This window comes from Charadrius vociferus, unplaced genomic scaffold (genome assembly GCF_000708025.1).
Source record: "Charadrius vociferus isolate BGI_N301 unplaced genomic scaffold, ASM70802v2 scaffold423, whole genome shotgun sequence".
NCBI lineage: Eukaryota > Metazoa > Chordata > Aves > Charadriiformes > Charadriidae > Charadrius > Charadrius vociferus.
Window position 1 is genome coordinate 2,763,113 of NW_009648149.1, and position 11,367 is coordinate 2,774,479.

Here is an 11,367-nt window from a genome sequence, read left to right on the forward strand (position 1 = left end):
CTCAGGGCCGCTCTCCAGCCATTATTCAATTCAACCCCAACAAGGATGCCAAAGCTTGTTTCTCCCTCACCCCTGTGCGCAGGTGATGCTCTTGGGAGCAGGAATCTTTCTTTCTCAGGAATTTTCACACTTCCAAAGAAACTACCCACGATCTTGCAACTAGAAGTCAAACAAATTTATGAATATTGTTTGTTTCACTCAAGCTCCTCCTAAATTTCTCTGAAGTCCTTGTTTTGGTTTTACACCTGGTACGATACCAGTTTAGCAGCACCATTTCTGATTTGTACAAAGAGCAGGTTTCTTTGGTCATGGACAATGGTTTCTGTGTAGCAGTGACGCAAAGCAATGTGAAATTTTAATACTGCCCAATTCAGGCACTACAGAAAACTTTAGGCAATAATCAATTCCAATTAAAAGCAAAAGAAACCTAACCCACACACAGTTTCTAGCTAGGACTACCAGAAATTCCCCTCCTCATCCCCTTCGAAAGCACCCATCCTCTTTTCCTCTCTGAAATCTTTTCTGGGAAAACCCAGATTCAGTTCTGAACTCATCGAGGGTTTGGCAGCCCGACCCTTCAGAGAAGGTGCAGCACTGGTGCTCACAGCCCACACAAGCTCTGCCGCGTAGGAGCACGGTGCACGGCCAAAGCTGTGGGAAAATCCAGGAAAGAATCTCATAAACCTTTATTAAGCTGCAAAGAAAAGTTTGGCAAAAATGCCTTTAAAAGCATCAAAATTGTGGAAGAAAAAAAATTAAAAATCATAATTATTTCTACATTTAATGTTTTTTAAACAACACTGTCTTTCAGCAGCATATGACAATCAACATTATCCATTCTACTGCAATACAAAAAACTTAGATAAAACTAACACAATTTACACTTTGACACAAATAAGGCCACCAAAGTCCCGACGCACCACCACTACTGCTGAACTGCTGCCTCACGTGACTGTGCTGCCTCATAGACAGGGAGGGAGAAGAGAGCATTGAACATTTAAATCCTTCTTTTTACGTCAAGCCACCAGGATTTCATAGTTCTGGGGGTGAAGTAGGGAGGCTGTTTCGCTTTGTATGAAGAAAGCTATACTTCTGGTATTTAAGGCTTTGTTATGGGTTTCAGAACTTGGGAAAAAAAAAAATATTTTCAAATCAGGTATTTGAACACTCATTTAAAGCCTGGATGAAAAAACTTGTCCAGTTTAATTTCACCAACAGCATTAAAATAAAGGAGTTTATAATTGAAAGTTTTGTGGTTTTTTTTTTTTAATCATTGCTATATTAAAGATAAACTTCTCATTCCCACAAGGCTATGATTTGTATTTATTTCCCCACGAGAGTATCTGGATTTTAAAATGTTCATTTTCCCTGTAAAACAATTGTTTCTGAACCTTAAACAAACTCCTTGCAGCCTCGGTATCTCTCTCTGCTCTTCCTCCTTTTCACAAAGTTCTGCTCATATTTTCCTTCAGCAAGTATGTTACTTCAATAATCCCCTCCCCTGAGACTACTGATTTTATCGTAACTCCTTGCCTTTTTTTCTTCCTTTTTTCCTTTTTCCTATGACCACAGTAGACAATCTCCCAGCAGATAAGCCATGGCTGAAAAAGACATACTTTTTCTTTTTAGGTGCATTTTTATTTTCCATCCACTAAAGCTGTAAGAACGCCCTGCAGATATTTCCTCGTTTCTTGGTCCCTGCCAGGACACCCAGCAGATGCTCTTTTTTAGCGTAACCTCACTTACCCCAAACTTTCCCCTCCCTCAGTCGCTTGCCTGTACCTTATTCTCACTCCTCCTTCCAGCAAAGCCAGCCTCTGGACAGGTTACACAAGCAGAAGACCCCACCGAAAATCCATACCGTAGGGCGAGTTGCCTGTCTAGCCTTTAGCTAGAGGTTAAATTTGTCAAAATTACATCCTTGGCAGCACTAGCAGAAACGCGAGCAGGGCATCTCACTGGTACTCACTTTCTAGGCTCCATACGCTTGACCTGTGCTTCCCGTTCTAACTCAAAAAGTAATTTATTTTTTCCTTTGCTGGTCAAGTTCAAGATATTCTTACACATATAAGAAGGTACCCATTTCCCTCTTCTAGTACAAATTACAAAGTATTTTGTGTATTACTGAGCACATGCAGTGATTTTGCTTGTCTAAAATGAGCATCACCACTAAACAAAGACCCAGTCTTGATACCACGCTACTTGGAGGAAGCCAAGAGTCCAAATCTCATAAACGCATAAATCTTAGTGGAATGCCTTAATTCCAGACACAGACTGGGGACATAAAATGCCACCTGGGAGCAGCCCATGAGCTGGCATTGCCTCCATCCCCTCTGCTTACAACACAGCACTATCTGACCCCAAATCCCGCTGCAGACAGAAAAAGTTGGAAAGTATTAACAAGTATTTGAAATTATCATTCTCTCGCATTATAAATATCTCACAAGACAAAAAGGACTTTTAGAAAGGAAGCCCTATGTGATAGAGTTTATAAAACTTCAAAGGGAATGCGATATGATAACACTTAGCACTTCTAGATACCACTTTACATCTTCAAAGCACAGTCAAATCATTAACTAATTAATCTTCAAAGAACAGCACAAACAGTCAGTGAAAAAAAAAAAGGAACTACTGAACATAATTGCTCATTATAAAAGAGTTTCTTTCAGTCCTCCTCTTTAGCATTACACTTATTGAGCTGCAGACCTCACGGTTCTCACCCCGTGAAAAAGAAGTTTCATTTCCTGCACAAGACACATAGGGCAGTCCTTCTCTGACAAGCACCTCCATTAAAAATCATCATCATGAAGATACTTCAGCGTTCCCCAGAAACAACAGCAGAAAGCGAATGTGTGTATTTTACAAGTAAAGACATTCTCTAACTCTCCACACCTACAAATCTGCTCCAGGATTTTCTGAGTCAAACTGTATCCTGGCTCGTGCGTTTTCACCCAAAATAAAAGGCTCTGCAGCTCCAACCCAATTAAAATTCTGCTGATGGCATGAGCCAGGACGGAGCCCAGCTCGGTCCTTGCGAGCTCTTTTGACTCGGAAGGGCAAAGAAGTAAAACAACCTTTCATTTTAAGTAATGAGCCCCACTTCCTTGACTAAAACGATTTGTAGGCGGATTCTAACTCATCTGCTCAAATACCTCCCAACTATTTTAACTCATCCGAGCCATCAATTTGACATATAGCAACGTAAGGAACGTGACCAAGGCACTCCACATTTTACATGATCATCACTTTGAATAAGGCACAGACAAAATTTATTGAGCAACTCGGTACTATCTCTGCACGTTGCCGGGGAACTGCACTCTGCTGAAGCTGCCTGACTTGAAACAGACATTTCGGCACTTTGAAGGATGAGAAGAAGAGAGATTTACTGGTTCCTTGTTTATTAAAAAAGAAAAAAAACACTCCAAGGAATCTTGATAACATACTGCACTGGCTCTGGGTTAAGATTTTGTCGTCTAATAAATAAAGGACTATTCATACCAGCGAGGACAGATCTCTCAATCTAACTAACTCAAGTCTGTGATTCCATCTGAAGAATAAAGACTCTCTCCTTATCTGTTTTGTAGTAATGGCTAAAAGTAATCCAAATGGAAAACTCAAGCCAAGATCAAAGACAACCTTTTCAAGACTTTAAAAAAAAAAAAAAAGTCACCTGCTATCAAGAAAAAAACTAAACTGGCGAAGCATTACTTTTAAGGGTTGAGAAAAGAGAGGTATATCTATTTCTTTCTTCTTCCTCCCCTCCCCAACATTAACGTTTATTTTCTCTTTGTATTATAAAAATCCAATAGAACACTGCAAAAAAGCATTCTTTATTTCTGAAAGTTTCAGGAGCTCCATTACCCCTCTTAAAACCCTGTTCCGACAAGAAGCTGTGGTTGCTGTCTGCGCCGAGGGCTCTCCCAGGGTCCGCTCCTGGGGCTCGCCCGGAGTCTGCGGTGCAAATTCCATTCCCTTCCAACACCTACAACTTCGCCGCTCTGATCCCACTTTCTTAGGCTGTGCGCAGGGCGGGCCAAGATTAACATTTAAAGAATTGAGATGGAGGCCGAACACAGCGGAGTTTAAATTTATGTTTTGCTGAGAGCTTTTTAGAGGCCAGATTATTTAAACTGCAAAACTCACGCGGGAAAAGAGGGACACTCATGCGATTATTTTTATTTTTAACATTAAGAATGAAACGATCAACCTATTTGGGAAGACAACACGGTTGATGGACAAACCAGGCTGGTTTTGCAAACTGTGGGTAAACTAGAGAAGAGTACAGGAGGTCCTGCTTCTGGGCTGGAGGAGCAGAGCGCTTTCAAGCCCTTTCTCGGGGAGGCTGATGCGCTTGAGGTCCTCCCCAGCACACCACATCCAGTGGAAAAGCCTGTAGAGGATGATGTTGGGCAAGTTGTGGCTTCCCATCCTCCTGGAAGTCTAAACGAGCAAAGAAAGCCAGGAGAGAAAAAAAAAACCCACCATGGTCAAAATACCCAGATGTACTAACAACTCTCAGGCTTTTTAGAGCAGAACAATAATTCAGGCTGAGGTAGAGTCTGAATCCAACCTGCAACAGATATTCCTCGTCAGCTCTACGTGAGGACACTTACAAGAGAAGTAAGAAAAATATGAGGTTAGAGGAACTTTTTTCTTGTTTGATCTTTATCCTCTTTCAAAGGTGGTTTTAGTTTAGAGTAATGAATACACACACGTAGATTTATTGAGAAACAGCTCCTGTGCAGACCAAGTGCTCCGTCCTAAATGTATCCTCTAAGGTAAGCGGTTTCACAGAACTAGGTCACTGCAGAAATAAGAAAAAATTAAGAGTTTCAAGTGACCGATGAAGTAAGTACTTTAAAAAAACCATTTCTAACCTGACAGCCATCTTCCCAGCTGGAAGGACACTGGTGCGCTGACAGCACTCTGTCTTCCTGACCAAAACTGCTTCCCGGGCTGTTTATACTCCCAGTCTGTCTCAACCAACTATTGTCTTAGCCCGTGAATTCCTTTGGGCAGAGACTGCTTTTTTGGCAAACAGGTCACGGCCCATGACTACATAACCAAGCGCTACAAATGCCACCAACACAATACCCTCCACCCACAACACACACACCCAGCCTCCTTCCCACATCCACTTTATTACAAACCCCAAATATTTCTGCAGCAATAGAAGGACACCGCGTTGGATGTGGCCGGTGTCCAGCTCTACACCAGCATTATTCTGCTCGACCCTCCTGGCAGCAATCCTTCCCTGAAGCCACAGCAATCTCCTGTTCTGCGGCCGGGGTGGTGGAGCTCACGTGGTTTAGATGTTCTCAACTGAGGACCAGGGAAGGGAAGGTGGGAACCGTCGAGAAGACTTTCAAGCACCTTCGCACAAGGAAGCGAGGACTAAGTATATTCCCTGTAGCTTGCCTACAGAAAGCTTAACTCCTTATTTCACTACTGTGTACCCAGTACCAACTTTTGTTTCTCAGACAAACCTGTTTCCATCTCATTTCTCTGCATCAATCCACTCTTCCATTTCGATTTCTCTCTTACAGGCTTTTTCTTACTATTAAAAAAACTGCCCCCAAAGGCTGTGAGAGCTGCTACCAGGAGAGCTGGAGGAGAGTCTGTCATCAATAAATCCTGAAGCACTTCCCTGTTCTTACTACCACTCCAACTCCCTCTTCTCTTCTGCTGCTCTTTTCTGCCAATGCCATTTTTTGAAGATAATCCGTTCATCAGGAAGCTTTCAAGCCGGAGGCAAGGGAAGAGGAGGCACTCAAGTCTCACTGTCGAGCCAGGACAGCAAGAAGCTTGCACGTGCACTCACTTTGTTTCTGTGAGAATTCAAACCAGAAATTTATAAAAATGTTTAAGGGAAACTACAGCTTATTTGTTTTCCGCCACTCAAGAAGAAGGAATATTTCTTTAATACTTTTTTTTCTGCAGTAGAAAAAGTAAAGAATGTTTTTTTCTACTTAAATAAAAACCATTGTGATTCATTTAATGCTTTGCTTTTGTAACAGTGACAGAAAACTTGCTGTCAAAAACTATTTTGATTGATCAAGAATTGCATGCGATTTTAAACATTTTAGTAAGTTACTTGTTTGGATTTTTTAATAAAGAGATTGCTCATGAGTAAAACAAAGCCCAGCAAATCGTAGTAAGCAAACAAAGACTGCCGATCTTCAGGATGGAAAATACTACACAAATTATGGTGATGAGACGCATGTCAGGAAATTAGCTTGTCTGGCCAGCACCTGCGGTCAAGATGTGTTATACAGTGGATGGGATGGAAAGGAACCTATAGGGACTGCTCCTTTTGCTTTTGGCTTTTTCTTTTTAGATTTCATTACGACAGCAATTAACCAGAAACAAGGCAAAGCTGTAAGAAGGGACACAGTAAGAGAGGCTAGGTAGAGATTTGGGGTTCTTTCACCTTATTTGTTGACAGATATGCAAATGCTCGGTGCACGGTGAAGGTGGAATGGCGGGTCTGCCACTTCATCAGTCAAGTTGAAACAATAAATCAGTATTTTATTCCAAAAGACACTTGAGAATTAAAATTAAAACCCCACATTCTCTCAAGTCTGCATCTCTTGTCAAAGAAAAAACCAAACCCCAAAACTCATGTTAAATGAAATTCACAACCAAAATCTATAGTGTTTTCTAATTTAGAGCCCAAAGGCATCGTAAAAGTTGAAAAGCAAGATGGGACACCTGGACAAAACTATGACTAGAAAACCTGAAATCTACGGATTATTTCAAGTTGACCAGCATGTAAAAAAAGAAAACCTTACTGTACTGGAGGACCAAAAGCTGAATTTTTAAGGGATAAGTCATACGAATTTTGGTTCTAAGTATATTTCTAGCTCTTTAAGCGTGTCAGGCAAACGCATTGACTGTCAAGACGGAAATGCCCTGACAAGACAAAGAAAGGAAATATTTTAGGATGTCCTTGTATTTCGTAGCTTTTTGCATATCGCTGCAAACACAGCCTCACATTAGCTGAACTCAGCTAAGAAGATCAGAGAAACTTCTTTGCATGGCCCCTTCAGCAGCTGACACTACTGATGCCAAAGCAGACAGGCCTACGAAGAAAAGTGCCTTGGGGGAAAAAAAAAGAAATAAAAAGTGCATAAACCACAACAAAATTATCCATGGTAGGCTAGAATAAAATCTTCATGACATTTTTATAAAGTACTTAGACAAAGGGCATTACTTTAGGTATCATCTTTCAATCATGAAATCTCAAATTAAGAGCACTGTGACAGTTTCAAGGAGAAATAAAAGCTTGTTGCTATGGCAATCAATGCTAATTTTCTATGCCAAGGAAATGTTAAAGTCTAATGGAAAAAAACAGAAGGAAAACACAGAAAACTATACTACTTACCAGAATTTAAGTCACGTCCAGGATTGAAGGCTCTGCTATTGACAGTGGTAGACAGTCTATCACAGCTAATAGTTCTAGAAACGTTGGTGTTAAAATTTCCATCAAATCTGAAATGACAACAACAGGATTAGTAATCTAACTCTGTCTATTAAACCTACACACATTTACAATGGAAACACATCTTTTTGAAAGTTCAAGGAAAAAAATTATTTTGGAAACTCTGATATTACACATATTTTAAGGGTCCAAGAAAAATTGTGAAATCCAAAAGGAGGGGGTGGGAAAGCTCATCACGGCTGGATTGCACCTGCTCTCTACAATGATATGTTGCATTTTCCTCCACAATATTCCTTGAAAGACAGGATCATAAGAAAGTGTGCTCCTTCATCTAGACTTAAACAGTAGAGGTTCAGCTTGGGAAATGTATGGAGCATCCAGGCTTGCCAGCAGGACGTGTTTTTTCCTGGTGTCGAACCAAACTTTTTCTTGCTAGAGACTTTCACCAGTACTATTATTTCTACTTTTCACCAGTACTACTATTTCATGTTTCACCTTTAAAAAATTTATTCCAAGTGTCTTGCATGAACAGGATTGATTTCCTCTTCACGTCTTTATGAAAAAGAACTACTAGAGGAACTGTAAACCTGCTTTCTGTACCCACACTTGAGGATTTGCATTCCAAAAACTTGACAGTTTTAAGTTTTGTAACATTTTGGTTAGGTTAAATAATTCAAATACATTTGTAGCTCTAATGCAGAAAGTATTCTAGCGCATAGTTCTAATGACAAGAAACTATAATCAAACCGATGCCTTCACAAAATTTAAATAAAAAGGGTTTTAAAGGGTTATAAATAACTGGAAACATTCCTGAAGCTTTCAAGGACTTAAATGCAGTTTTCTATGATTTACATGGGCCAATTTTATTTCTTAACATTTTTGTGACCTTAAACATTTTGATGACATTTGACTTATGGTGCGGTTATTCTAGTACTTTCAAAAGCTATTTACTTCCCATCAAAGAATTTTTCTACCATCAACCTATTCCTAAGAAATTACAACAAACTGCAAGCGAGGGCTGCATAACATCCCGTTGTGGACAAAGAGCCTTAACGAGCCTTCCCGGCACGAAAGCTGATCGGAAACAAGTCTTGGAGAGCAACTGGGCAGAGTAGGGTTTTGCTCAATACTGTCAAGACTAACTCAGCAAATTACACAAAAAACAGCTGCCTCAAAGTATACTGATCAACTTACTTAATATTAATGGCACATCAATTACCGGCTTACATCCGTATGCCCCAGTGCCTTCCTAATGCTTGCCATTTAGCTCAATGCACATTATATTTGTGATTAAGGTTCTTTATTTAGTTGCTTATTGTCAACTACGCTTAACTGCTTCAATTGATGTCACACGTGTACGTACACATCCCAACACACCCACGTATATACGCTATCACATAGCGGAGGCCCAAAATGTTGCAAGCAAAAGCGGCATGATAAACAAGCACCGTTCTTCTGGTTGAAGACTTTAAGTCAGAAATTGAAATCCAGTAAGTTGTAACCACTTCAACAAATACGGTGCCCAATAAGAATGGAAAGACACTGATTTTTCTGGTCGTCCTTCCAGGGTGCTTGCTGTAAGGGCGGGGGTTCACAGACACAAACAGACAATAAAAAAATGCACTTCTAATTCATCCCCTTAAAACAACAATTAGCAGAACCAAAAACCGCAGACAGATGGAATTGGTTACCACAAGGAAATTTCAAGTTATGACCACAGGAAGCAAGTCTTTTTAAGCAAACTAAAACTCTCCTAATCCAATATATTTTCTTTCAGCCCAATTCAAAATAATTTAATTCTACAGGGAGGTAGCTGCAGCCCCAAGTCAGGCAGACGCAGGATTTGCCGGGAGCCTCCAGGGGCTCCTCACACGTGGGACACAGGAAAACCTTTTATGACTTAGAAGCAAAAAGTAAGAAAAAGAAAAATATTTGTTAGTAGGCTTAAGATCACCACCTCTGTACGTGACTGGATCCATTTTCAGAAATTTTAGCATTACAAAACCAGACAAATGCTCCCAGGAAGAGCACAGGAGCTCACTGCGAGCAGCACTGCTGTTGCACACACAGGCCAGGAGTTTGCCTTTCGTCCATGATTTGTGCCAGAATAACCATATCTAAGGTTGGCTGATTTTTTTTTTTCTTGCTTAAAGCAGAGGTTTAACTTCTGTTATGAGCGAAGAGTACACCATAGCCTTCTCACAAGTTTAGATATTTGCCCTTCAAGTATAGAAGTCATTTCCCGAGAACTTACTATCAAACTCCTTAATGATTTTCTGAATTACAAATAAGTAAAATAGCCTTTTATGCAAAGGCATAACAAAACCTCAGACACTGACTTCTTTGGTCTTAACATCAGACTAAACTTTATGATTTCTTGTGGAGTCACAAGAAGTCTCATTTTACGTAGTTAGAGCTCATCAGACTATCAGGCTCTATTTGAAGAAGCTCTAATCAAACTGAATTTTTGAATATGCGAAACCTGATCATTATTGATTACTAATTGCTTAACTTTAATATCTTCACTGCCATGTAGAAATATCAATGAAAACAATGTCTCCTTAAACTGGCATGCTTTAAAATTAGTTGAATCTATATCCATAATCACTACACGCATCTTAAACTAACAGCGTTATGAATGAGACTACCAGTGCATAAAAAAGAGTTACTGAGGCACCAACATTTTTCGATCCCTCCTTAAATACAGACTTCAGAAAAAAGAACCAAAAAGGGAGTCATGTATATTTGGAAATAATTCACTGCCCTCCATACACTTTAAATTCATGTGGAATAAATGCAGTTTAAACACAGATGTATTAATTTTGGTCAGTATTTTTTTCTATACATATATAAATACGGGGGGGGGGGAAGAATATCTATTATTTTTAATTGTGAACCTTCTACCACGCAGATGCAAATGTACATGGAGAGTGTGTACATGGAGACTGCAAGTTTTTGGATCAGGGAGTCCCAGAGCAGTCTGTGCACAAATTCTCTCTATCTCTTTACAAATACAAATACCTCAGTCTTTTGACATAGTTGGGTTACCGTACATAAACAGAAATGTTTAACTCTGCTTGCCCTCCTCCATCCCCACCTAACACACGCAATTATGAACTTGCTCGTCACTGAAGAAACATCTCTAATTGTGGCAGCTGCTCAACACATCAAAAACACTCAGCGATGAGCAAAGTGAAAAATGCCGTATACGGCGGGAACAAGAACAGGCAGCTAAATTCCTTGCTCTACAAAAAGTACTGGGGGTTCCTTATTGGATGCAGATGTTTGGGGCTTTTGTATTTTATCCAAAACAGCATCATCAACAGCACTCCATCGGCACTGGTGTTTTGATTCAAGACTCAGATAGGAGCAAAGAGGTTTTGATGATCTTCTGCATTATCCTCACTCTTCGTGGTCAGGAAGAGAGAGACAAACAGAGGACCGCCAGACAGAAAGGTCTCCTGTCCTCCTGATCTGACCCCACATCCATCAGGCTGGAAGATCAAGCAGGGATGTGGTGTCAGACACCGAAAGCAGCCAAACCGTGACGGCATAGAGCTCTGCATGGGCTCATCCACTCTGCCGGGAGCTGCTTGTTGAAATTACTGGCAACCTGCTCCCTAAAAACTCCCCAAAGTCCTCTCCATTGAGGAAAAGACGTGACATTTCACAGGAACGTCATTCTCGGATCAAGGCTGTGGCTTTTCCTATCCCCATTAAAATGTAACCACTTAAAAAAATTACAGCTTCTACCAAGCAAGCAAAGTGTTGTTGATTTTTTTGTTGGCTAAAGAATCTCAAGATTAAGATTGATAGATAAAGGATGGGTTTCACAAAAAGCATGTTTATCTTTGGCAAAACCAGATGGAGAAGAGCTAGAGACTGCAAATTAAACATCTCCATGCTAAAGAAATATTTCCGAGGAA

The 11,367-nt window shown here is 40.3% G+C and overlaps 1 protein-coding gene across 1 annotated transcript in view; it reads right to left on the reverse strand.

The window, feature by feature from the left end:
* The window catches only part of CACHD1 (cache domain containing 1), a 74,442-nt gene that overhangs the window by 41,310 nt on the left and 21,765 nt on the right, over window positions 1-11,367 (reverse strand). The window contains exon 3 of the mRNA XM_009883972.1: window positions 7,385-7,491. Within this exon, the coding sequence (XP_009882274.1) occupies window positions 7,385-7,491 (107 nt within the window). The remainder of the gene's footprint in view (window positions 1-7,384; window positions 7,492-11,367) is intronic.